General features: G+C 42.7%; 1 protein-coding gene across 3 annotated transcripts; it reads left to right on the forward strand.

The window, feature by feature from the left end:
• Positions 1-4275: 4275 nt before the first annotated feature.
• GFPT1 (glutamine--fructose-6-phosphate transaminase 1) lies at positions 4276-27252 on the forward strand. 3 transcript variants are annotated; one of them, XM_031556742.1, is made up of 20 exons: positions 4276-4420; positions 6158-6265; positions 7225-7332; positions 8048-8173; positions 8859-8917; positions 9398-9532; positions 10105-10166; positions 10813-10892; positions 11337-11390; positions 13154-13259; positions 14244-14407; positions 15078-15173; positions 15297-15394; positions 16048-16168; positions 17489-17646; positions 19393-19507; positions 19808-19935; positions 20482-20649; positions 21367-21528; positions 26958-27252. In XM_031556742.1, exons 1-20 carry the CDS (start codon positions 4291-4293, stop codon positions 26985-26987), a joined length of 2208 nt encoding a protein of 735 aa, XP_031412602.1. In that variant the 5' UTR covers positions 4276-4290; the 3' UTR covers positions 26988-27252. The 3 variants fall into 3 exon arrangements, with proteins under 3 accessions (XP_031412602.1, XP_010721381.1, XP_031412603.1); XM_010723079.3 differs by lacking the exon at positions 26958-27252 and adding an exon at positions 22095-24382; XM_031556743.1 differs by lacking the exons at positions 11337-11390; positions 26958-27252 and adding an exon at positions 22095-24382.

Here is a 27252-nt window from a genome sequence, read left to right on the forward strand (position 1 = left end):
TACATTTCAATTCGGTGAAGGTTTGGGCTTTCCTGAGTGACAGAATCCATATCTCAATACCTGGTTCCTCCTTCATCCTCTATGGGGTCCTGATGGGATGGCTCTTGAGATGATGTTCTCATTTCTGTGTAAGTGACCTCCCAGAGTCCTGTGTTCTGATGTGCTTGTGTGGCACCCATGAAGATGAAGCAATCTCAGAATTCACTTTGTTGATGCCTAACACAAGTATGAGGTCTGGTGCATAGATAAGACTGTTCTTTTCACTTCGGATCATATCTCAAAAGGGTAGATTTTGTTCTTGATGTGTTTTACAGACTAGCTGTTTAAATAGTTAACCAGCTATTTGGATGCGCTTTGGTCTGAATGCACCAAACCAGTTCAGTGGCATCCATGATATGGTTTGGAAAACAGGTCTTTCAAGGTAGCCAGGCCTGATGGATTGTTCTGTAAATAAGTAAACCCATCATCTGCTTTAGAACAGCAAAAAAAGGGTTTCACAATTTAGATCCTGTGATATTGGTGATCACCGGAGATGAAAATGGGCTTAAGAAAGAGATTATTTTCCTGATTTTTCCCAGTCTATCATGCACATTATGTATGTGATATGCAGTACCTTCCATCTCATTTCTTGAAAACCAGGGATCTGATAATCCTCACTCACCATGACAAAAGATTATTCAGAATTGCCTGCTGGATGTGTGATAACATCATCCATTGGAGTGATTTTAGCAGTGTATAGTATGGTGTAAAGTTATTTGTTAACCTGGCAGTAAACCTAGCCTGAAGGCCTTTTGGCTTTTGTGAGAAAAGGATTAGGAGAAGCTCTTCTGAGTTACTTCATGTATTCGAGACACTGGGGGAGATAATGTGCTCTTATGTGGAAGTGATGATTCATTTCATTTTCCTGTGAGCTTACTGTGAAATAAGAGAGCATGAGAAGCGAAAAGGTCACAGGAAAAGAACGTTCTCAGAAAAGGTATTTTCGTGGCTGTCAGTAGAAATAATGAATGTCCATTTGGCAAAAACTCTATTCTGTCAACTGTTCATAAGGGGATCTTTATATAGCTGCCATTGAAATGCTCAGTTTTAGTGCCTGATTATTAAAAATTGGTTCAAAGACAGCTGAGTTTCGCAAGCACCTGAATATCCCCTCTGCTGGGGTAAGGATTTTAAGCAAATCTGTAAAAATCTCTTTAAAACAAACTTCCTTTGGTGTGTCAGGTCTTAGCATGATGCTTGGTCTGTTCAGTCCTTGTGTGCAAAGCCCTGTGTCGATTCACAATTTGAAATGTTTTATTCTATTGTAAAACATGACTACTCCTTTAATCCTAAAGTTTATTAGTGTCAAGTCCTGAAGTTATATTAGTGTATTCCAGACAGTAGCATTGTATTTTCAGAGCCTATCAGATATAAATTTCTGTAGTACACTTGCTGCTGTCTCCTAGATGGGAATTCACTGTTAAATATAGTTCTGGACTAGAATGAAGATCATGAGTGGTTTTTTCATTTCATGTGGCATGTATTTCACCTTGGAATACAACTCAAGGCTCGTCAGATCAGTGCTATTAAATGCTGTTCATGATGTCTGGTTTCCTGACTTGTTCCAGAGCCTAAGTTGGAGTGCAGGTATGGCATTATTACTGAAAAGGAGTATTGTTGGTTTGAGGCTAAATGTGTATGTTGAGCTGGAAGTGAAACTCTCGTTTTCAGATCTGCTGGGACCTGAAATTCTGGTGGGCTGTTTTAAGGAACGTTCTGCATAGAATCATAGAGTATGCCTAGTTGGAAGAGACCCATAAGGATCATCAAGTCCAACTCCTGGCCACACATAGAACTCCCGAAAAATCAGACTGTATGTCCAGATTTTTCTGTCTTCAGCACTTGGGATGAGGCTGGAAAGGGAGCTGAGCTGGTGGTGGGATGCTGATGGAAATCTACTTGTATAGCACTGAGTTTAGAATCATAGAATTGTTAAGGTTGGAACAGACCACTAAGATCCCCATGTCCAGCTCATCCCACTATGCCTACTGACCACATCCCTCAGTGCCACATCTCCACGGTTCTGGAACACCTCCAGGGATGGTGACCTCACCACCCCCCTGGGCAGCATGTTCCAGTGCCCAACCACTCTTTCCAAGAATTTTTTCCTAATATCCAACCCAGTGTGTTTCTATTGACTGTTGTGATGTAAATGAGTTGTCACTTTGATGGCAAAATTGGCACTTTGTGATGGAGCGCTCTGTACAGAACCTTCAAGCAGCTGTAAAGATCTGTGCGTTTCCTCTCATTTTTTGAGTCATTTACATTGATTCGAATATAAGCACTGAGAGAGAGAGAGAACAAGGATTTGATAAGATGTGATCTGAAGAAGAACATCTCTGTTGTGCAGAAAGAGTGTCTTTTACAGCCTATAAAACACAAGGTGGGGTTGCATTGTGCCATCCTACATTGCCACGTCCCACCTCAGAGAAGGATAAAGTGATGCTTGTTCAGCTGGGGAATAAAAAGAGGTTCTTTTCTGTGCTTTGCCTCATGCTGGGATGTCAGCATCATCTGAGCACCCTTTGGCTTGCACAGCCACGTTCCCTTCTGGAGGGTTGCACAGATGTGGCCAGTATCTTGGGGTGCAACTCAGGAGCAAAGTGCTGTGTGCAAAACTCCTTTTGCTGGCTGCTGAGAGAAGTAAATATTTTTTTTTTTTCCCAAGAGCCCACTTAAATCAGTGAAGCATGACAAGCAATTAATGCCTTGGGCTTTTTTTCTCCTCTGTTGAGGGCAGCAGAACTGTATTTAAAAATGGAAGGTGATTATAAGATGTGATTGCTCATCTCTTTCTGAATAATACAGTGGTGATGGTAGAGGCAGTAAAAATGCTGTTGTGTATGTGTGGGTTGAAGCTTTCTCCAGCTATGAAGAATTACCTCATTATAGGATGTTTGAGAAAGAGAAAATGGAAATATTTCCAGTAAATGGAAATGTTGTTTACACACAGTTCATCGTGATCAGATGTCATGAATGGATGATGAACCTTCAAGTATTTAGTTTTAACTTGCTGCTAGGCTCACATTCATTTTCACGTGCCTTATTGTCCTTGATATTACACTGTTTATTTTTAACTTTCTTTTTTTTAATTGCATATTTTTCCTGTTTTCTCTGTGTTTTAAACCTGCTCGTCATACTTCCCTTCTCATTTGTAGAAAGGTGCAAGGCTCACTGGTGAGTTTGTAGAGTTACGTTTTTGGAGTGACCTCTCCATTATCACTCCATCTACTTTCTTCTCAAGACCTCCCAGTATTTAAAAGTCTCTTTTCTCTGTAGCATGTTTTACAGCATTAATATCACATTTACATGCTTATAGTTGGCTTTTTTCCACAGTCTATGTGTTACGATAAAAATCACTTTATTTTGTAGTTTTCTCCATCTTAGATTCCAACTTTTCCCCAGTCCTTATGAGTAATCTGAATACAGTTGTGCTGTAATTAATACATTTTCAATGCCTGAGGCATATACTTCCCTTCTTGATGGATGTCTTCTGGTTGTTTACAGTACAAGCACAAATAAACGCTATTTCAGTGTCATTCCAGTTGAGCCATCCCTGTCTGGGAGGAATTTCTTCTCTTTTTGTCTGTTCAGGTGTGACTGAACTCTATTAACGTGGGCAATAGGGCCACCATGAGGCCTCCCCTCGGCCTCCTCTTCTTCGGGCCAAGCCAACCAAGGGCACTCAACTGCTTTTCATACGTCTTGCCTACTAGACCCTTTCCCATCCTTATGGGCTCTCCTTTTGGACTTCTCTAACAGTTTTGTGTCCCTTCTGATGCTGTGGCATGGAGAGGGGCACTCTGCCCTCCGCAGCTCTTTGTTGTGGAGTCCTGGAGCTGCTGATGGCTACCAGGTTGGGTAATGAGGCAGCAGGGCAGCTGCTGAGACCACCTGGATTGTTCCTTTACCCACCCCTTCCCCTGTCCTCTCTTCTTCTGCAGTTTCTTCTCTCAATTCATGGGAGTTCTGGTGCACTATTTGCTTGCCAGCCTGTCCTGTGTTTATTTGCCTGTGAGTCACTCACGCTGGTGAAGAAGGCCTCTTCTGTGCTCCATCAATGAGGCTCTTGTGTGTCTGGTTCTGTGTGGGGAAGGGCTCCAGGAGTGGCCTCGTTCTGCATTCAAACCCCATGCACCTCATGATTAGTCTTCATTTGCTAAAAGGAGCCTATCCCACATGGGTGGTGTCATGCTGTGATGCTGGAAGAACTCGTGGATACTTGGATGAGTCTGGTGGTGCCACAGCAAGATGGCCAGTGTGCTTTTGAGGGGACATTATGGAGAGCTGCTTGAATATGAGGAGCTGCCCCATACTGGGATTGTAGGGCTTTATGGAGAGCTGCTGGGAACGAGGAGCTGCCCAGAACCACCAGTGAAAGGTGGGCAGCTCAAGTGTTTCCTGTTTCTGTAATTGCATGTTGTATGGGAACTGCTGAATCACAGCCTGAACCTCTGATCGATCACCTGAGGTGAGCAATGAGTCAGCCTGGGAGCACAGGTGAAGGCAATTCTCCTGTGCTGCTGGAAGGGGTGGAGCCTGGCTGCACCTCTCCTAAGCCATTTAAGAGCTGACTGCCAGTGGGGAAGGATCTCTTTTTGGAGATCCCTCCTTTAGAGTTTTACAGCGAGCCCAGGATAAAAGTAAGTATTCTATCTATTCTTTCTTTGGTGTAATAACCTGCTTAGCCTAACTTTCTTATATTTCATAATTATAACATTTGTATATTCATTGATTATACATACGTGCTGGTTGTAATTATGGCTTCTGAGCCTGCTTGACTTTGGGTTGGTGTGTAGATGGAAAGAGAAATCTCAGGAGTTTCTGGAACTCAGTGTGCTTTTTTTTTTTTAACAGTATTTTGGGTACCTATTTGGGAGGTTTCAGACAAATAAGAGAGGGGCTTTTCCAGTTGCCAGCTAATAAAGCGGTTTGCTTTATACTTCTGGATAAGACCTGGCAGCCACATAGAGGATTTCAGGCTTCTAGGATATAGCTGAAATATGCAGCCTGTCAGCCTGGGTGACAGCTCTTTGGAGTCAACTCACTTGTGAACAGGGACTGCTGTGTGTCTGAAGGATAAAGTTTTTAGAATTGGAGTGAACGAAGCATCTCAAATTGTAAAATTTTTGTTTTGCTGGAAGAGTTTGGAGAGTGAGGATTGGGAGGGTGAAAGCAGAAGGAGCTTTTGAAACGTGGCCAAGGTTGTTAACTGCTGTCTCTGTTTTATTAGTTGTTGAGATTTCAGCTGTGCACTGCAGGAATTGTGGGTGAGGGACTCGCTCTATCCATTTAGGTGCAAGAATAGGTTGAATAGATCCCATTGACAGGTGGCCACAGCTGGTTGGTGTAGGATGTCAGGAGCAAACGAAGAGAAATTGTAGTTTTCTATAATTCTAGCCTTGATATTCTTACAGGTGGTTATGGGGAAAGGCTTTGGGATTAGGAGAAGTGAAGGCAGGAGCAAAAGACACTGAGGAAGGAATCATCGTGGAGGTAAAATCTTCCATGCAGAAGTTTGGGAACTGAGGAACATTATATGGCAGCACCATTTGGAGAAGAAAAAAAAAAAATTGGGATTTGGGATTGGGATGCCTTTAAGAAGGACTTTGAGTGGGTAGGGACCGAACTCCCTTCTCAGCGTGTGTGGATGTTTACATGAAACTGCCATGCTTTTATTCCATGCAGGTGTTTTTCTCCTTTAAAAAAAAGGAAATGACAATTTTCCAGCATGGATATTTCTAGCATCCAGTAAGTGTCTTTGCACATTCGTGCTCCCTGATGGCACCAAAGCTAATCTTTCTGAAATAGAGTTGTAGCTGGTGTTGGAGATCCAGGAATTTGCATATCCCTATCACCATGATGTGTTTGCATCCCAGTTGCTTAAAAATAGAAGCAGTGATCTATCAGCCTTTGCAGCCCTCTGGAAAAATAACCTCATTACTTTGAAAGTGTTGATTGCAGGAGTTAAATTAAGTTTTCCCAAATTTTTATGTGGGAGGAACTTAGGAAAGCTATTCAAGGCAAAATTCATCTTGAAAATGGTTCTTAAGCACCAAAAACCCGATTTTCCTCAGTTGTGACTTTATGGGGACATTATGCTTTTTTTTCTATGCAGGCATCTTTGCTTACTTGAACTACCATGTTCCCCGGACAAGAAGGGAGATTCTGGAGACCCTTATCAAAGGTCTCCAGCGGTTGGAGTACCGTGGTTATGACTCTGCAGGTAACAGTGGCTCTTTTTTGGATTTTGGCTTAGAGATTCTCATGGTGTTGTGAATGTTTTCTACTGTCTTTTGCTTTTGAAGTAAGCTGAAACACAAATTGGATATGCATATGGTTGTGTGGTTGGAGGATTGGCTTAACTTTCAACATGTGGGTTTCTATAAGTGTTCTTGATGCCTGGCATTTAAGGACTGGGCCCCCCAGTACAAGGCGGAGCTATTGGAGAGGGTCCAGAGGAGGGCCACAAAGATGATCAGAGGGCTGGAGAACCTCCCATACGAAGACAGGCTGAAGAGCTGGGCTTGTTCAGCCTGGAGAAAAGAAGGCTGTGGGGTGACCTCATTGCAGACTTCCACTACCTAAAGGGAGCCTATAAACAGGAGGGGAGTCAACTCTTTACAAGGGTAGATAATGGCAGGACAAGGGGAAATGGTTTAAGTTGAAGGAGGGAAGATTTAGGTTGGATGTCAGGGGGGAAGTTCTTTACAGAGAAAGTGGTGTGGTGCTGGAACAGCTGCCCAGAGAAGTTGTGGATGCCCAATCCCTGGAGGTGTTCAAGGCCAGATTGGATGGGGCCCTGGGCAGCCTGGGTTAGCATTACATGTGGAAGTTGGTGGCCCTGCACACAGCATGGGGGTTGAAGCTTGATGATCCTTGAGGTCCCTTCCAACCCAAGCCATTCAGCAATTCTATTACTTGAATTGTAGAATCACAGAATGCATCGGGTTGGAAGGGGACCTTAAAGATCATCTATTTACAACCTCTCTACCGTGGTATTGAAAATACCTCCAAGATGACAAAGGGAAGATTGACTTTCAGTCTCAAGGGTTTCTTGCCTTTTCTTTTGGAGAGAGAAAAGGCATTGTAAAGGAAAAAGGCAGCAGTATTTCTTTACATAAATAGCTGTAACACGGGTTCTGCATTTCACACTATTTCTTTATGTTCCATGATGATGCTTAGGTGTGGGAATCGATGGTGGCAACGACAAAGACTGGGAAGCTAAGGCTTGCAAAATCCAGCTTATCAAACGGAAGGGGAAAGTGAAGGCTCTGGATGAAGAGGTGCACAGTATGTATTGTTCTTTCACTCTTTGCTCTCTTCCATTGAAATGTTTTCTCATGTCATTTTGTTTTGATTATCATCTATTTTATGCAGAAAAACACTTATTTGGAAATAACTTCTAGGTAAAGTGCCAGAGGTATAAGTACTCATACATGTGCTGCAGAGGACCTGAGAGCATGAAGTTACAGAGAAACCCTGTTTTCTCAGGAAGTAGTAATCACATGCTATTAATGTTAAATAGATTTGAAATACAGTTTAAAACCTGACAAAACAAACAAACTTTCCTTAAACTGGGAAAATGGGAGATCCTGGGAGATAGTTATTAGACATCTAGAGCTTGGCCATGAAGCAAGAAGAATGTACTAATAAGTTCAGTTTTATATTTCTATCTGTAAAGCAGTCAATCTGCATAGCAGTGAAGTAGGTAAATGGCTACAAGTAGGCACTGATGTCTGTAACTGCCAAATTAATGAGAGAGCACCAAGTGAGGTCTTGTCCATCTTTTTCTCTTGATATTTCCTTGATTTTAAAACTAGAATCATTACATCTGTACTGAACACAGAGTCACAAAGTTGTTTGGTCACAACTTGGCGTTTCGTTAGGTTTGCCAATTCTTCTAGCTGCCTCAGTATTGTTATCTCTGTGGACCTGGGAGGTGGGACAAGATTCTCCCAGTGGCTTTGAGTCGCGTTAATAAACCTTCTCCCACTTTTGCCTGCAGAGCAGCAGGACATGGATCTCGACATCGAGTTTGACGTGCACCTTGGAATTGCTCACACCCGTTGGGCTACCCATGGAGAGCCCAATCCCGTCAACAGCCACCCGCAGCGCTCGGATAAAAACAATGGTGAGAACTTTTGCTTGGCATCTGGCTTTCTGGGACACTGGGAAGGGTGGCTGGACCCAGAATGGGTGGTTTAATGCAGACTGTGGTGCTGAGCACAGTCATTGGGAAGCGGGAGGAGATTGAGTCTGATTTTCACCATGGGGAAGTTCTCATGAGCTGCTTGCATCACTGATTGATCTCATGGAGGGCTGGGGTCAGCATCCCAGGGGTTCAATGGGTGCATGGCCATAGTGCAAGAAAAGTTAACAACACAGAATGAAATTGTATGGTAAGAACCTACCCAAATATTCTTCGGATTTTTTTTTTTATCTTTCCCTCTCTTTCTTTTTTTTTTTTTTTTTTTTTTCTTTTCGATCAACACCACTGGACAGAAGTGGCTTGGTTGGTGGTTTTTGTTTTTTTTTTTTTTGCGCTGTAGCAGCCCAGGGGACAGCATCAACAATCTGACAGGAGGAGTGAAGTGTTCATTTATTTCCAGCAGGGTCATTATTATCTTCTGCCACTTACAACCAAACAATGGGGAAGGGCAAGGAAATCATACCAGCAAGAGAAACTCTTCTCTTCATTCTGGTGCCTTTACAGACCGTAAAGATCTGTAATCCCTGCTGTTTATTGGGTGTAGTGCTGCAGTGGGCACAGGCAGGTGCCAGTTGCCAGGCTGAACCGTGTCTTCCTCTGTTTGCAGAGTTCATTGTCATCCACAATGGCATCATCACCAACTACAAAGATCTGCGGAAATTCCTGGTGAGCAGAACACTGGTGGTGTTGGGAGGGATCACGAGCCCCCCAGGCACTCCCAAGCTGCATTAGCACATGCTCATTCAGCATTCATTCCTTTTCTCAGTCTTCCATTTGCACTCTCACTCTCCCACTCCCCTGCTCCTTACCACTTCCTTGCTCACAGTCACCCTTGAACTCATGCACACTCATGAGCACCCACTCTTGCTCTTCTCCTTGCACTGTTGCACTTTTGTATTTGCGCTTACTGACACACACACACTCTACCTCATGCTTTCTCTTCTACTCTTCTTGCACTCGTGCCCCCATGTGCACTTCCACTCTCTCACTTAATTAATTAATGGAATTGGGAATTAATGGAGTGGGAAGAAAGGATGGATGAGTGGGTGAGAGGGAGAAAATGAAAGATGGAAGGCAAAATGGAAAGGAGGGGAAGGGAGAGATAGGAAACAGAGGGTTGGTTACCAATGTGTGCTGTTGCTGCAGGAGAGCAAGGGCTATGACTTTGAGTCAGAAACGGACACAGAGAGCATCGCCAAACTGGTGAAATACATGTATGACAACCGGGACAGCGACGACGTCAGCTTCACCACTCTGGTGGAGAGAGTCATCCAGCAGCTGGTAATGCATGGGGCACATGTGTGGGGTGGGAACGCAGGGATGGATGGGGACAGACACGCATCGTAGGAGCGATAACCAGGGAGTGCTGTTTGAGACAGAGTCAGGTCCAGGCAGTGTGTGCTTGCAGTCTGCCTGCAGTCTCCATCTGGAAGAGATGCTGACCCCTGGTGGGAACTCCACCGCACAGCCTGGCTTCCATGTCAGCTGTGGCTGAACTGTGCAGGACTAGGATCCATCACAGTGCACATCTCTTCCCAGGGCAGGTTGCTCAGGAGGTGTTTTTTTTCCCTAGTGATTTCTTTGGCAGAAGCTGCAGTAACTGCTGACAGGAACAAGTGTTGCTTTTTATCAGTTTTTTTCCCTCATAAGTTCCCTGTGAGCTAACACAAGAGTGCTTGCAGGGACTGCCAGGCAATTCAGAACTCAGTGAGTGGCTGAGGAAGAGCCTAGAGCACCTGGTGGCTCCAAAGCATCAGTGAAATCTGCTCAGTATCTCCAACATACTGAGATGCCTAAAATCCTGCCCTGGCCTCAAATGAAGGGATAAACCGTTTGTATTTCTTTCATTCTAGGAAGGTGCTTTTGCCCTCGTATTCAAAAGCGTTCATTATCCTGGTCAAGCAGTTGGCACGAGGTAAGTATTTGTATATTAAAAACCAGTCTTGGTGCACCCAGCCTCGAGGTATGTTCCCTCCTAAGCCAAGATAGAAGACAACAGAAATTGTTCTCATGGTATATGGTAGGGTGTGTGGTGTATATGGTAGGGTGAGCTTGACTGTTGTTTTTCACGTCTCCAACTATTACAACAAAATTCCAAAGAGCAGAATGGTTTCATTGGAAGGGTGCACCAAGTATTTTAAAGGTTTCTTTGTAACCTGTGTTACAATTGGAAGAGGGCAGCTCTGAGCTTTGGGAGGAACAGCTTTTTCTCTAGACTTCTGGTTACAAGAGCTTTAAAAGGAAATGGTTTTCTCTTTTCTGTGTTTGCAGCATGTGGGCAAGTGCTTCATTTGACTTGCAGACAAGCCAGCCTGGTGTCCTTCTCCACCTTTGAACATGAGGATCAGTCCAGTTGATTTAACCACATGCGTTAACATAATAACCAAGTTCAAATTTCCATGATGATAACTGTAGGTGCACACAGTGAGCAGCAGTCCTTGTGTTCCTGGCTCAGGCATCTGGGATTTGGGTTACGCTCACAGAGCTAATGCTGAATTTGGGACACGTTTTAGCTCAGTCAAACCTTTGGGTGCTGAGGATTGTCACTCGGTGTCTTGCAGACGAGGCAGCCCTCTGCTCATAGGAGTGCGCAGTGAGCACAAGCTCTCCACTGACCACATCCCCATCCTGTACCGTACAGGTAAGCATGAGCTTTAATGTCCTCTGACTGCAAGCAAAATGCATCTTATTGCAGTACAGTTCAACTTAGATCCTTGCATTCATGTTATGTGTGTGGCATGTTGGCATTCAGAAGTTTATTTGCTTTTAAGAAAGTGCTTTGCCAGCACTGTCACGAACCTTATTTTATTTCCCCATAATGAAAATTGTTAAAACCATTCAGTTACTGAGCACTGAGTCATTTTCTGAGTGCTACAGTGATCATAAGGACTATCCCAGTATGTTTTCCTCCTTCTTAATGGTGCTGCTAATGATACCTTGCTGCATTATGAGAAACCAGTCCTAGTGAGCTGTCTATTTGATCTTGGTTGATGTTGGATAATTAGCAGTAATTCCTCATGTATTTATGTAACACCCTTCTTTTTTCCCCACTGATCTGAATTTTGTTTTCCAATTACGCTTTCAGCTGTACAGTCTATGGATCATTCTTTTGATGGAATATCCATAAATGTGGAGGAAGGTGCCCACCAAAGAAAATCTCATAGTTGACATTTCACACAAATCCTCCAGTTTGTTAGGAATCAAAAATGGAGCAAATAAGCATTGTTTCTTTACTGTGTGGTTATTGCTTTCCATGTAATCTAGTGAAACAAATGGGATAGCTGGAATTTCTTCTGGATCACGAACACCATGAGCAACAGACAGGAAAATCCACTGAACCTATTTCAAGTGTTGTGCCCTAATACTTGACAGTGAGGTTTACGTGTGACTGCAGCTCACTTCCCTTTGCTCTATTAACATGGCTGTATTTGTGCAGCTTGAAATATATGGGGCACTTAATAGGACAAACCATTTTTAATCTCGTATTAAGTACTTAATTTAATCACACCTTCGTGTGTGTTCTGATGAACTGAGTTCACATCTGGAGCTGGAAAGAGCAACATTGTTCATCTGTGCAGCAGTGCCTTCGCAGATCTGCAGTGTACTTGGAGTTGTGGTAAGGGAGAGAGAGATGGTATTAAAATGTACTCCAGACATATCCCTCCTCCCCTTTTTGTTATACCTGTGTTAACTCTCCGTGGCATTTCAGGTCTTTGATTTAGAAGGGGAAAGATTCTGTGTTGCTCATAGATTCTAGTCATTGTGAAGTGAGTGCTATACAGCACAATCCAGGTTACCCTCAGATAATTGGGTCATCTCTGGGCAAATAGATAAGAGCTATAACTGGTTGATAACACTCATTGTAACTTTTCAGCCACTCCTTGGTTAAGATACAGATATTGTCCGTTCCAACTCCAGCTCAGAGGAAAGCATTGCAACATAGTAAAGTCAGTGTGGGGAAATGCATTTTGAGAAGCAAAATTTGCATGTTTTGATCAAGTGTGGGTACTTCTGTTGGAGATTGGCCACTAACACCTTCGCTCTTTCTTTTCCCTCATTTACTGACCTGATGAAGTGGAGGGCCCTAAACTCTTGGCTGAGTGAAACCTTATGAAGTATCAACATGAAAGCAGTATTTTTCCTTTACATTTGCAGTGCTACAAATCTCAGCATTACGTTACCAAATCAAGTTGGTTCTTAGTCCTATGTCCTTCATTCTTCTTAGATACTTCCTTCCCAGCAGAGTAGGACAAATCTTGAATCCAACTGAGAAGCTTGTATTTGGTATCTCGGGAGCAATGCCAAGTGCTTAATCATGAATCCTTCATCTGTGTCTGAGCACATTAGCTCAGCCAGACAGAAACAGGTTTGAATTACTGCTGGAGGTGCTCAGGTGGCATGAAAGAATGTCATCTGGGACAAGAAACTGACAAAGAAAGAGCAATCCTGCTTGCTTTCTCAAAGCTCCAGGACAGTTAGTGAAACATGAGCACAGGAGGCATTTGTAATGATAAACAGGACGTATTCAACTGGGAAAATATTGGTAAATGTGACTGCTCGTAAAGCAGCGTGAGTTCTCTTTTCCTAGTGGAGTCATGCATAAACTTTCTTTTACTGCTGTTTTTCTATAAACTTAAAACTCTGCATGCAACGTTATGCTTGCAGGTTTAACTCAAAAGCACATAAAAAGCATGTAAGCAAACTGAGAAAATGTACCACGATATAATTATTGGTGTGCTGCCCTCTATTCATTGTTGCTGTTCAATTTACTGTGACTGCTCACAGTGACGGAAATAGTGCTTCATGTTCGGTACTGTGCCTTGGGACCTTTGGCTGAGCATAACCCTGCAGCTTATTCTGCATTTGTCAGTGTGTACAGTTCCTAACCCTTGTGTCTTTTAGGTAAGGATAAGAAGGGAAGCTGCAACCTGTCTCGTGTGGACAGCACCACCTGCCTCTTCCCTGTTGAGGAGAAAGCTGTGGAGTACTACTTTGCTTCTGATGCTAGGTAATGTGCTACAGCGTCTTTCAATGTGGATATAGATTTGTTCTTTAGAGGCAGATCTTAACTACTATTAAGATTCCAGAGGTGTGTTGGGAAATCTGGGAGAGCACAGACCTAAAGTAACAGGACGGATGTTGCTTCTCCAGTGATCTCTGTATACAGGCAATTCCTTTGTTGTCAGAGGTGGCTTATTTTAGTGGAAGTGGGAAGGAACAACTTGACAACAGCATTATCAGAACTGGTGGTTTTCTGTGTATTGGGGAAATCAATACTTGTTGCAGAAACGTGAAAGCACTGCAGTGCTCAACTCAGGGCGTTTTGTCAGAGTGTTTTGGAGAGTCTTGGGGTATCTATCCCTCCATGCTCTGATCTCACAGAGCTCGCCCAAGATCAGAACAAAAACTGCTAAAATAGTGAGCTGATGTGCTTCAGTGCAGTTCTCTTTGAGTAAGAGAGCAGAGTCTGAGGTCTAATGGTAGTTCCATTATTGGCGCTCCTCAAGTAGCCTGCAAGCAGGGAAGGTGTTCAGTAGTACCCAGTGCTTGGAGCATGTCGAAGTAGATCTTAAAGCACTTTAAGAGGTGGCCAGGTTGCTCAAGGTATTATAGATGGGGAAAATGAGATACAAGGAGGAACGATTGCTCATCACTGGAAAAGGAAAGGGACTCTGCACCTGCAGTTGAGCATCCTGTGTGTTACCTTCTTCCTGACTTCCACTCTAGCTCCTAATGCTTAGATCCCATTACTTTGTCTGAGGAGCTCATAGTTTCTTCTTCAAGCAGGTACTGAGCTCAATAATGAGGTGGATGGGAAAAATCCAGTTATATTGGCAGTGTGGAAATGTTCTTCACAATGTTCTTCTCTTCTTAAAAAATAAAATTCCATTGATACGAGTAACTTCTAAAATCTTTGATTATAAATAGGGCTGTAGCCTTCGTATTTCTGTGGCAAATAATGTCTTATGGCACATGATATATGCCTTTATAGCGCTGTCATTGAGCATACCAACAGAGTGATTTTCCTTGAGGATGATGACGTAGCAGCTGTGGTTGATGGCCGTCTTTCCATTCACCGGATCAAACGTACAGCAGGCGATCATCCCGGGCGCGCCGTGCAAACCTTGCAGATGGAACTTCAACAGATTATGAAGGGTAACTCTTCTGAATGTCACCTGGGTAGATGCACATACCCACTGTCACAGAATTATTCAGGTTGTGAAGGACCTCTGGGGATGCTCTGGCCCTGCACAACCTGGATCAAGTTGTTTTATTCAAGTAAGAGAGCAGAGACTGAAATCTGATGGTAATTCTAATACAACCCAAATCAGGTTGTTCAGATCATTATTTAGTTGAGTTTGGAGTATGTGAAAGGATGGAAATCCCACAGACCCTCTTAGCACCTGTTCCAGTGCTTGACCTCACCATCATGGTGCAAGAAATCGATCTTGCATGTAATGAGACTTTTCCTCAAGCTAACACCGTAACAAGAGTTGTGGGGCTGAGGATTTTCCCTCCTGCTTGGAGGCATCAGTACGTTCTGAGATTGAACCCTAACCAGCTTGGATCTAACCATTAGTCACCTTGAATCTAATTCTTATGATGAGCTGATGCTTTGGTAGAAAATGAAATGAAATGAACCTTAATAGTAAGGTTCATTAGGTACAAGAATGAAAAATCATCTCTGACTGATAACTGGCATGTCAGTGACTGTGATTAAAGCTTTTCCCCACGTGAATGTGAACTCACATTCACGTGGGGAAAAGTAAATAAAAGTATTATCTTGTAAATAAAAGTATTATCTTGTTTCTTATTTATTTTATAGGTAACTTTAGCTCGTTCATGCAAAAGGAGATTTTTGAGCAGCCAGAATCCGTTGTTAATACCATGAGAGGAAGGGTCAACTTTGATGACTACACTGGTAATTGAGATGAATCCTTCTTTATTTCTGGCAGCACAACATCCAGCAATTATTCACACCAGTAATCTTGAGAAGTTCTGGTACTTGGCTACCCTAATTTTTCTCTCTGAATCTTGCCTGCAGTGAATCTTGGTGGCTTGAAGGATCACATTAAGGAGATTCAGAGGTGTCGTCGTCTAATCCTTATTGCCTGCGGGACGAGTTACCATGCTGGAGTTGCAGTAAGTGGTCAGTCTTGATCTGTTTGTGAGCTGTAAGTAGAGCTGAATGATGCTGCATCTGTCAGCAGGATAAGGATGAGATGATAATGCTCAGCAAATGTGTACTGCTTGGTAAAGATCCTTTGGAAGCTGTATTTACCAGACTTTCAAATTGCCAGCAGCAAAGATAGAATCATAGAATGGCCTGGGTTGAAAAGGACCTCAAAGATCATCTAGTTTCAACTCCCCTACCACAGGCAGGGTTGCCAACCACCAGACCAGGCTGCCCAGAGCCATATCCAGCCTGGCCATGAATGCATCCTGGAACAAGATAGGAACTAAAAGTTTGTACACTTGAGTGTTCTATGAAAATGTTGATAGTATTCAGTTGAGTAGCCACAACAAGCTTCTGACTTGGTCTGGATACTGTTGGTGGCTCTTGAATTCACTAGTAATACAAGTTGCAGTCTGGTGGAATGACATTCTATAAGTAGGAAGAATTTTTCAGAAGAATTGGAAGCAGTTGGCCCTATAGGCTTTTTATGGGGCCAGAAGCAGGGTAGCTTTTCACAGGGGTAGTTGTATGTAACTTCAGTATACTGAGTAACTAGAATATAATCTAGTTCTAATTTTTTAAATGTATTTTGTTAGTAATATCTTTCTAACATTACCAGACCCGTCAGGTTCTGGAAGAACTGACTGAATTACCTGTGATGGTTGAACTAGCCAGTGATTTCCTGGATAGAAACACTCCTGTCTTCAGAGATGATGTTTGCTTTTTCATCAGCCAGTCAGGTATGGTCTTACTTTACCACCCAACTCGCTCACATCGTTCCTGTAAGCTTCCTGTAAGAATTCTTGTGCCTGTCTGTAGGACTGCAGATCCTGCATGCAAAGGAAGAAATTGGCACAGACATACAGGAGATGGGGGAAAAAATGGAGCGGTTCTCCCCCTGTCCATCTGCATGAGTTCATTTAGCTGAGCTTTACACATGGTGATGGTGGTTTTGTTTCCTTTCTCTGTGAGGAAATATTCCATCAACCAGAAGGCTGAAAAAACATTCTTCTGAGGTCTGGGTAAAGGCAACACAGTAGTTTCCTTTGAATAGATGTAGTTCTTTACTTAAAGCTGTACTAGATACTGAGCTGCACGGTGGATCAGCTCTGTGGAAGACTACTGCAGGAAAAATACAGCAGCCTTGGAATGGGATGAATGAGAAAACACATGCTTATCTTAAAAAGAAATATAGTGATGTATCCTATTTAAAATATTTCCAAGGGCAATTGGCAAGAATTTATTTTCATTTCAGTTACAGATTGTTGCAGCTGATTTTCAGCTTTGTTATTATAAACTAGTGGTTAGTTTTTCCTCAATACAATGAAATACACTTTAGGTGGCAAAGTGTCAGATAACTTAGAGTGTCCCTTCTTTGTAGAGGACTCATGTAAGCATTGCAGCTTTTTCCCAGATTTTGAAACCTTTTGCTTTTTCTTGTAAGTTCCACTGTCCCAAATGTAGCAGGCGACTGATTGAGGACACCTTAGGGGATAGATCTTTCCCCTGAAGTGTTGGATGTGGCATGCAAACAAGGATTTTCCTGGAACCTAAGCTTGTTCATCAGGCATTACAAAACCAAACCAAAGTAAATACTCAACCCTCCTTACCCCCACTCATTAATCTATTTTTCTAGCCTTAGATTTCCACCCTACTGGCTGGTAGTATGTAAGCAGTGGTGCAGCCAGTGTTGGTTTTGTATTGGAATATTGAAGTAGAAGTGAACCTAACTTGCTTTGTTTTTCTGTTGTCGTATGGACAGGAGCACCTCAAAAGAGGTGTTCTTTTAGGAGAAAGGCAAATTGATATAATATATGGTAGCTTCTAGTCCCATCTGTGGATCTCAGCCCACAAACATCACTGTTGGGATCACCAGTATGAGGATTTTATTTTCCCACCCATTGAGTTCATTTAAACCAATCTTTTTAATTGCTGACTCCTTTGACTTACAGACAAACGCAAACCTTTAAGATTCTATTGGGAAAAGCACTGCAGTTCTACATCTGTAGTGGCTGAAGTAACTGATACAAATGGCAGCATTGGAAAATGTGTCTTTTCAGGTGAGACAGCAGATACTTTGATGGGTCTTCGGTACTGCAAAGAGAGAGGAGCCTTAACTGTTGGCATAACCAACACAGTTGGCAGCTCTATATCACGGGAGACGGATTGTGGAGTCCATATCAATGCAGGACCAGAGATAGGGGTTGCCAGTACCAAGGTAATACCAAGTTCACAGACATTACTGAATCTCTTGTGAAAAGGTTGGTTATTATATGGGTCCTCAGAATGCTTTCTATTCCCTTTTTAACAGTTGCAACGGATGACTGTGTAGTCAATGATCATGTGCACATCAATACTACTCATTTTCCTTTTGTTGTATCTTGCAAAAAGCTTTCTTCTATTTTGTAAAGGAAATATTGCAAGGAAGCAATATTAAATGTTGAAAACAAAGTTGTCTCAGAGAGAAGAATGCCTTAAGAGGCAAAAATTCTATTCTCAGTCATTTGTCCTGAGCTACAATCTTGGTTTAAACTTAAGTCTCAAGATGGAAAAGGAAATAGTAAGAATTTCAGAAACTTAGTACATAACTGCCCTGAATCACACTGCTTTAACAAAGAATGCTGATGTTAAAGCTTTACTTTTAGCAAATGGGAAAACAGTCAATAAAATAAACCCATTTTTTGTGTCCACCTAAGAGTTATTCTCTGGTTGATGCATCTGGCTGCATGTGATACAGTTTAAAGTACTGTGCTATGCTGCATTTCATTTCAATGAAGTACTTTGCACAGTGAAATCTGCTTTGATTTAGTTATATTTAGAGGCGAGATGATGTCAATCTGTTACATAAATTCAGCCAAAAACCACATTGGAGTTTAATAGTTCAGTGGGGAATTTGATCATGGAAAATTCATGAGTCTCTTACAAACTTTGAAAGAGTTGTTTGTCGCTGGGTTGTTTTCACATAACCAGTGGTTGGAGATATCTGAAAATGGCATTTTCTCTCTGGAAATGTGGGGAGTTACCAAAGTTGTGCGTATGTGAAATATGAACTGGAAGAGGTTCTCCCCTAAGCTGAATATTCAAGTTCATTTTGAGAACACATGATAGATAATGTAACACGTCTTCAACTGCATGCTACCCAAAAGTAGGAGGTCACATTCTGTATCAAACTTTCCTAGTCACCATCATTCAAGCTTTTCTAAATTCCTTCAGAGCTGTTCTCCAATATTCAATGTGGGGATTGTTTTGATCATGGTTGAGAAAGGGGCAGAATTGTTACAAACCTTAATCTTATTTCTAAGTGAGTTCAATCCCAGGCTGGCTCTGCAGAGCATTTCATCACAACACTGGTCTTTTAAGGACTTCAAAGGCTTGCCTTCATAATAGCTGTTGGATTCTGTGCCTCAGATGTTATTGCAGACAGAGTTGCCTCGAGCACTGTGTAGATGATTTTTTTCCCCAGACTTGGTGATACCCATCACTGGGATCTTTTAGAGAGCCTTTGCAAGGTGAGGTGTTCAGAAGCTGTTCCTGAAAAGCTAGGGGGGAGGAAGGGTGGGAAGTCACCTTTTCAGTAGACTTTGCTTTTCTTGCATGTGGTCCAAAAATCCTACAGCCAGCTGTGCAGTGTCACAATGTCCGGATGTAGTGGTGAGCTTCCACTGTGTGTCTCCATCACTGGGTCTGCTGATCATCAGTGCTGTCATCATTTGCTTCCTAAATACAGGAAGAAGGACACAGCTACAGCCCAGTCACAAAACAGGATTTAGTAGTTGCCAGAAATTCTAGAAATGCTCTTTGCTCATGTTCCTCTTTCCTACTTGATTGGAAGGAAAGCCACCATTTAGTAATGTATTAAGAATGAAATCAGCAGCTAATTGAAGGATGTTGTAGTAGGTGACAACTGTTTGCTTCCTGTCTTAATAATGTTTCTCTCTCCTTCTTTCTCCCTTCCCTTTACTAGGCCTATACCAGCCAGTTTGTCTCTTTGGTGATGTTTGCTCTCATGATGTGTGATGACAGAATTTCTATGCAAGAAAGACGCAAGGAAATCATGCGTGGTCTCAAAGGACTGCCAGGTAGGAAAACATTGTATTGATTCCATCTTGCCAAGTAGTAATTTAATAGCACAGGCGTACTTGACAGTGCCTAAGCTTTGCATTTGAAAGATGGAAGAATTGAGATTTGTGCAATGTGACTGTCAGTGGTAACTTTGCAACTATATTCTCTCTGATGCATTCACAGCACTAAATTGGAATATTAAACACTGAGTCCAGTTCACTCTGCAAGTCATGGCTGTCAGTGTATATGAAGTATAGGCAGTGTGTACTGTTTGAGAGAGGCAGGGTTACAAGCAGACACAACTTTGATTCTTCCAGAATTGATTAAAGAAGTGCTGAGTATGGACGATGAGATCCAGAAGCTGGCCACAGAGCTGTACCATCAGAAGTCTGTTCTCATCATGGGACGTGGCTACCACTATGCTACATGTCTAGAGGGAGCTTTGGTAAGAGATTTCTTTACTTGAAACTTTTTCAAGTGCGCTTAGCTGTGGGCTTAGATTAGGCACCTGCTACAAGCTGATTTATAAACAGCAAGCAGCTGTGGTCTGCTGGCTGACACTGGCTGAAATAGTGTGTGAAATAACACTTGCCATACTGCTTCTGTTATTCCTATGGGAAGATACCCAATTCACACCATAGCTGCTGGCTACAGTGGACTGAAATGTGTTTTCAGCTTCAGCGTTCACATGGGAATGTTTCATGTCTATTTGGATTACAGACAGGGCACCCTGATAAAATCAATTCTTTAAACTGTAGGGGTGACATTTCCAGAAGTGCTCAGCGTCCCAAACTGAGCACGTTCCTTCTCTACAACCTGTGTATTGCGATTTCTACCTCTGAAAAGATTCCTTTTGGTGTTTTGCTGTCACTTGTGGACATGCACACGTCCTCTTTGTATTTACCTGCCCAGTTCCGGGCTGTGATGATGTATGCATTGACTGATGACAAATCATGAGAACTTATGAAAGATTATTTTCTTCCCTATCTAGAAAATTAAAGAAATTACCTATATGCACTCTGAAGGGATATTGGCAGGTGAGCTGAAGCATGGCCCTCTTGCCCTGGTGGACAAACTCATGCCTGTTATCATGATCATTATGAGAGACCATACATATGCAAAGTGCCAGAATGCTCTCCAGCAGGTCATTGCACGACAAGTAAGTATATGTAAAAACTTCTAGTGTACCAGAAATGTAGGCTTTAATATGGAAACAGTTTTATAGTTATAGGGCACCCTACCTATCTGCTATAGTGTGACTGCCTAAGTGTAAGTTCAGTAGGTGGTCTTTATGGGTAATTTTGTATAATATTTGGGAAAAAAAGAGAAGGAGGGAGACTGATTGGTATCTCTATCTTAAATTTATGACAGTTTTTGCTACAAATGTTACAGGGCAATAGAAGGTGGAGGCTGAGACCCTTGTGGCACTGTGGATTAGGTTTCAAGATAGTTGTAGATAGCTCCTGCAGAACCCATAGAACTGAGCATATTTTCAGTTTTAACAGTATTTCACTAGCTAAGAATGCATAGGAGCTCCTATTTGATGTGTGAAGTTTGTTTTTTAAGCCTCTGGGATTTCCCAGTTCGGTCAGGTCACAGAAAAGGGAACAACTCAGACTGTGCAGTCATACATACATGCAGAATGCACTGATGTTGTGCTTTAATGAGAAAAGTACACTGATGGAACACAACAGATGCAGAAGCCTGGTGGGCTTTGTTTATCCTTTAAAATACGCTACAGGGATACCTGTGTGATGTTAAGCTGTTTTTGTTCTGAATTAAGAGAGGAGTTCTTGCCACCACTGATCTGAATAGAAGTGAAAAACAGAACATTCCAGACCTGTTTTAATTCAAAATTTGCCTTTTCTTGTTTCAGGGACGACCTGTTATCATTTGTGACAAAGAAGACATCGAGACAATTAAGAATAATAAGAGAACAATCAAAGTTCCCCATTCTGTGGACTGTCTGCAGGGTATCCTGAGCGTTATCCCCCTTCAGCTTCTGGCTTTTCACCTTGCAGTTCTCAGAGGATATGATGTAAGTACGATATTCTCTTCCGAATTCCCTTCCTCATCTCTTGCATTTGTACTTGCTACCTGCATGTCTGGAAAAAGTGTATTGGGTGAGGCTGGAAGTCTGTGGGGGTATCTGTGTGACTGCTTGAGTTATTGGAACCAGGTTAAAAGGTGGACCTAGCAACTGCAGAGGCTTTGTGAGCAAAAGGTGAGGGCGGTCTGTGACACGTGGCTGAGAACTGTGCAGTTTGAGGTTGGATGTGTCTGTTTTCTAGTGCTTGGATGGCTGGTAGGGAGCAAAAAGGAAGTTAAAAAATCCACAAAAGGATGTTTGAGATACGGATCATAACACAGGCACTGGCCTCTACCTCTTACTGCAGTGACCTTCTGTATTTGAGCTCTGTAACAGCATACACCAAAAGGACTGAGTCCTTTGTTCTTCTGCACTAATTATCCTCATTAATAGGGAAATATGTTCAGTCATTGTCAATTTAAAAACAGAACCAACGCTCCACATGTTACAGAGTTGTACACAAAAAAAAGTGTGTAAATACTCACGAGCATCTTCTTTCTCCTCCCTCTCTGCAGGTTGATTTTCCAAGAAATCTGGCCAAGTCCGTAACTGTAGAGTGAAAGATCATCTGAATCATAGGGGCAAAGGGGAATTAAGTGAAAGACTCTTTTTGGTACCAAAATAACTTTAAAATCAAGTCCCCTCGGTAAATCTTATTTTGGTAATTGATTGTTTGTGTACGAGATCACTGTAATTCCATTACATTAAGTGATTGTCAAATTGATTCCACATGCTATGCCAATAGCCTTGGGTTTTTTGAACAATAGATTTCCATGGAAGCTATTAAATGGTTTTCTCTAAAGATTACTGAGTCTTCTAGGTAAAGGGCCCTCCACTTTACTTTCAGATACTGTCATTGTTTCTTACCAGTGTGGCTCACTCTAGTTGTTGGTGAGAAGCCATTCAATACGTTACCTGTCATGCTCTCAGGGAGTGATACCAGAGTGTACAACTGGAACAGGAGCTGCTGCTGGTCATGGTCATGTTTGTGCAGGTATTTTAACAGTGGGAGAAACTGTAAAAGAGCATTTGGGTCAACTTCTGCCTCATCCATAAACGGGGATTCAGCTGACCTGTCTCAGCTTCTGAAGCTTTAGGCACGTGGTAAATGTGCTGAGGAAGTAATGTTGCTTCAGAAAGATGTTATCTATGCCAAATACCTAGCAGCTGACAATCTCATAGAGCTGGGCCATGATACACCGTGTGACACAGCAGCTCTTTGTAGTTGTACCCGTGAAGATGGTGGAACTCGCCTTCAAATGCAAGTGGAAGCAGTGTCTGGCTCAGAACCATGGATGCCTACCAAAAAAAGGAGGGGGAACAGAGCTCAGTTGGTGGTGTTTATTTTGTTGGCTTTTAATTTGTTTTTAAACAAGTAGCCCTCTTCTCGTGTTATGGGATGAAGGTTTTTCCCTCAGAGTTGTAGCACTGCGAAGAGATCATAAGGAATGGGCTTTATTTTGCTGCAGGTCACTTAATGGTTTCTGCCTTCTGTCCTTCGAACAGAGACAGCACTAAATCTCTCTCTATGAGGCTTGCTATGTTATACAGTGTCCTGTAAGTGCATGGGTTCTGGTTTATTTAGGAGCAGTTCATATGTGGCTGTGTCAAATTGAGCTGGTGTAAAATTGGAGGGGATAAAACTTGATAGCCACAAAATAAGAACTTTGATAATGATTATTTAGCAAGTTTGCAGAAGTTATGCAGAAAATATGCCTTCGAGATGTTGAACAAGTCATTAAAGGGCAGTTAACTGGGTGTTTCCTAACGCAGAAAGGTAAATTCCTACCAGCCTGATGGGTTTTGAATTAGCTTTATACATGCAAAAGCATAGTACAAGGTGGAAAGCAATGCTTGCTGAGTCCTGGTGAATATTTCAAAGTGCTGCTCCTGGAAAACTGCTTTAACAAATGCAGTGTTTGGGGGCCATCCATTACCATTAAAACTCAGCTCTGGTGGATGATTTTCGACAGAAGAGGAGCGTTCAGATGAAATATTTTCAAAGATAGTGGCAATTCTGCTTCATACCGAACTGCAGTAACCTGTTTGACTTCAGTTCATAATCAACCCGAGGCTGTTTTGTTATGTTAATGAGTAAAATGCTGCGTGCCTGGAAACTTTCTCAAAGCCAACATGTGTGTATGTTTATAGTGTGTTCAGACTGTTAATTTATGAATGCATTGTTTTGCTAGTGTAGGAAGTGTTGCAGTGTAGTTGTACAGCAGTTGCTTATGAAGTGCTGACTCCTACTCTGTGCCTCTGCCTAGGCATGACCAGTAGACTGCCCTTCTTTGAAAGGGTGTCATTCTCCCAGAGGAACAGCAAACAATCTGTGTTCAGTGCTGACGGCCTGGGGGCAGTTCCTCTTCCTGCTGCCACTCACCTTATTAAGAGAAGCTGTAAACCTTGAGCATGGAGGCTGGGAGCCAGGGAAGGTTCTCCCGTTGGCCAGCATAAGGACTTGCATGAAGTCTGATGGGAAAGAACTTGCATGAGAATGGTTTGAAGATCTGTTTCTCTTATTCCGTTCAAAAGAAAAGCACCAAGCATTGCTTTTAGCACATAACGGTTTGCCAGCTCACTCCTGGCAGACGGAGTGGTTGACATGGCAGTCAGGGTGGTCAACCTCACAAAATGCGGATTGCTGTTCAGTAGAAGGCTGGTAGTGTGGGCTATTAAATACTTACGGAAGTTGTGTACAAAGAGGACCAAAGAACAGGATTTTAAATAAAAAATGTAATGAATCTGATGCTCTCCTGTTGGATGTAACTGTACAGATACTGCTGAGCTCTTTGGTTTTAATGCTGTGATAGACAAATCCTTTTCTCTGAAATTCTCCACAATAGATTCTTCATTTGTCTGAAGTAAGGTAGTATTCACCCCCTGCATCCTGCGGGTTGCCAGCAAAATGCCTCAAGTATACAAACTGCCAAAACAAAGATGTACTAAGTGCAGGTAGGACGTTGTCATGCTTCAGTGGAGGACACTTGCTATGAAGAATTTCTCTGATGAGCGTGGTAGGGAATCCGTAAAGCATCTCATTGTTAATTGCCATGCCAGTGTGAAGTCAGATTGTACAAAGGACTCTTCTTAGCTTTCCTTAGCTCATTTTGTGTAGACGTGTTGTGTTTTGATGAACAGATAGTATTTCTCTCTTTCCCTAGAGGACTTTTAGAATGTCTTGTGATATTTATTAACAGCGGTCAGTCTTCTACTCTCCAGAATGAATGTTTTGCTTACTGAGCCAGTCCGACTCCCTCCTCCTGATGGAGGTGTGCAGACATGCAGCAGCACTTCACCTCCAGCCATGGGTAAACACCAGTAAAGTCCTTTCTCATTTTGCATAGCAGCTGCCTATTACTGCTTACATTGGCCAGAAAGATTTTTCCTCCTGTCTGCACTGAAGAAAGGCTGTACTCAGCTCTGAATTTGTCAAATGAGTGAGTACTGTCTGCACATATGTCATTACAAAGAGCCCAAAGCAGTGTTGGGATAGCCAGGTGTCTGTAGGGTGCAGTGATGGTTTGGGGCTGCCCTTCTGTCCATATCCTTGTCTATAAAATCTCTTTGTATGTAAAGAGCTGCACTAGTGAAAGCTCTGAGACAAGTGGGAGAATCTCATGCATATAACAGCATGCAATCTTGCTTAATTAGTATCCCTAGTGATAGCCTGGACTAACTGGATTGGGTTAAGCTGCAGAGTGAAGACATCTAAAAGCCCAAGGGGGACCAACATTAGTGCACAATGAGGGTTTTCTCCCTTCTGGTAGCAGTCCTTGGCAGCACAAGCAGCAGCATGTAGGATGGATGGTGGAGCTGCAGTTTGGCACATTGGTGTTTGTGGCTGATTTTAGATCCCACCTGATAGTACCAAATTTGCCTCAAAAAGCACAGAGTCCCTCCACCAGATCAGGAAGAAGAAATAAGGAATTGGTTTTGAGTCAGAGAATAAAACTATTTGCCTTCAATTCAGTGCGTATAAATAGACATTTGAAATGGTAGTTACCACCATTTCTTCCCTATGGGTCTGTTTGCCTCTGCTTGTACATATCCAGCTCTCTTGGTTTGTGGGGACCAGATTGTTCCTTGTTTCCTGTTGTGTGCTGTATGCAGATGTCTTATTTTGTCTGTAGTGTTTTATAATTTGGGTTCTGTCTTTTTGCTTACTTCTTTTGTATCTCACCCTTTGAATAAAATCAAGTGCCCTACATTAAACAAATGGAATTACTGGTCTTTAGTTAAATACGTGTAAAAGTATCAAACAAGCATTTGTTTTCTTAGATAAAATGAGCAGCTTGGACACACTCTTCTTAAAAAAAAAATACCTTTCCTGTGCAAGTAGTAAAGCCACGAGGCTGCTTTTAGATGTTAGTGCCTTGAAACAAGGCGCCTGTGTCCTTGGTATCAGTTAAAATCACAGAACTAGAGCCAGGAGTGAAGTGCCATAGATTTAGGGGGCAGCAGTTAATAGATATTATGGGGATGAAGTTATCTCAGTGGGACCACCTGGCCAGGCCTGTGGTTTGGGAGCTGCTTTTGGACAAGCCTGAGCCCAAAGCTGTCCTCTTTCTCACCTATTTCCATGATTTTATCAACTAGTTGGAATATATTACAGGTATTTGAAAAAAGAAAAAGCCAGCTGGCTCACCCAGACGGCCCATTCCATCCTAAAGAGGCTGTGACAAATCAGATCCATACATCAAGAGGGGGCAGGACAACTTTCTTCCACCTCCCCTCCTCAGGTCCATTATTTCCTGTTAAAAATCCATATTCCTGTGGTCCTCACAAATTCCTGTGGTAACAACTTTACACAAACAAGCTGCTTGCCCATGTCTGGATTTTGAAAGTGGTGGTGAGCCCTGGCATGTGGGGGGTGCTGAGGATGTGGGTGCCCCATCCCTGGAAGTGCCCAAGGCTGTTGATGGTGGCCTTGGGCAGGCTGAGCTGGTGGGTGGCACCCAGCCCAAGGCAGGGGGTGGGGCTGGGTGGGCTGTGAGGTCCCTTCTCACCCAACCATGGTTCTATGTGCTTAGAAGTTGGTTTCAGAGCAGACAGAACAGCCCCAAATCACAGAAAGACTCCTCCCAAAAAGCAAAGAGCTGAGACAGCAGCATTTCCACCAGGCACATCCTTTGCCCTTCTGATCTGGCTCCTGAAGCAGCTTAAAATCTGTTGCATCTCTCTAAGAAGAGCCTTGTGCCTTCTCACTGCACCCATCCCACTTGGGTTACCCAGTGGCCAATGAGTATCAGAGCAAACACTGCATGAAAAAGCAATAAAGCAAGGGATTCATTCATCTTCAGCTTGACACCTCACATAGTTCATGGTTATGGAGGATTATACCCTGGTCACATCTCCAGACTTCCCTGTTTCTGCAGGTGGATCGCATCACTGCCCCCAAGGACTGAGAGCAGCTGCTTGCATGGAAGGAGCAAGAGGTGAGCTGCAGGTGGCCAACACCACAGCCCTGGCCTCTGCCTGCATCCCAGCGTATCACCCAGTCCTGTCTGCTTGGAGTGGCTTGCAATGAGGCACAGAGAACCCACCGGAGAAGTGTCACAAAGCACAGGTTATTCTGTTGCATTTTGCATTGCAGTTTTTGCCTTGGTTTTAGGTTTTAGGCAATAAAATCTCCATGGATGTTTTTGTTTTTAATAAAACAAAAACAAAAAA

This window comes from Meleagris gallopavo, chromosome 24 (assembly GCF_000146605.3).
Source record: "Meleagris gallopavo isolate NT-WF06-2002-E0010 breed Aviagen turkey brand Nicholas breeding stock chromosome 24, Turkey_5.1, whole genome shotgun sequence".
NCBI lineage: Eukaryota > Metazoa > Chordata > Aves > Galliformes > Phasianidae > Meleagris > Meleagris gallopavo.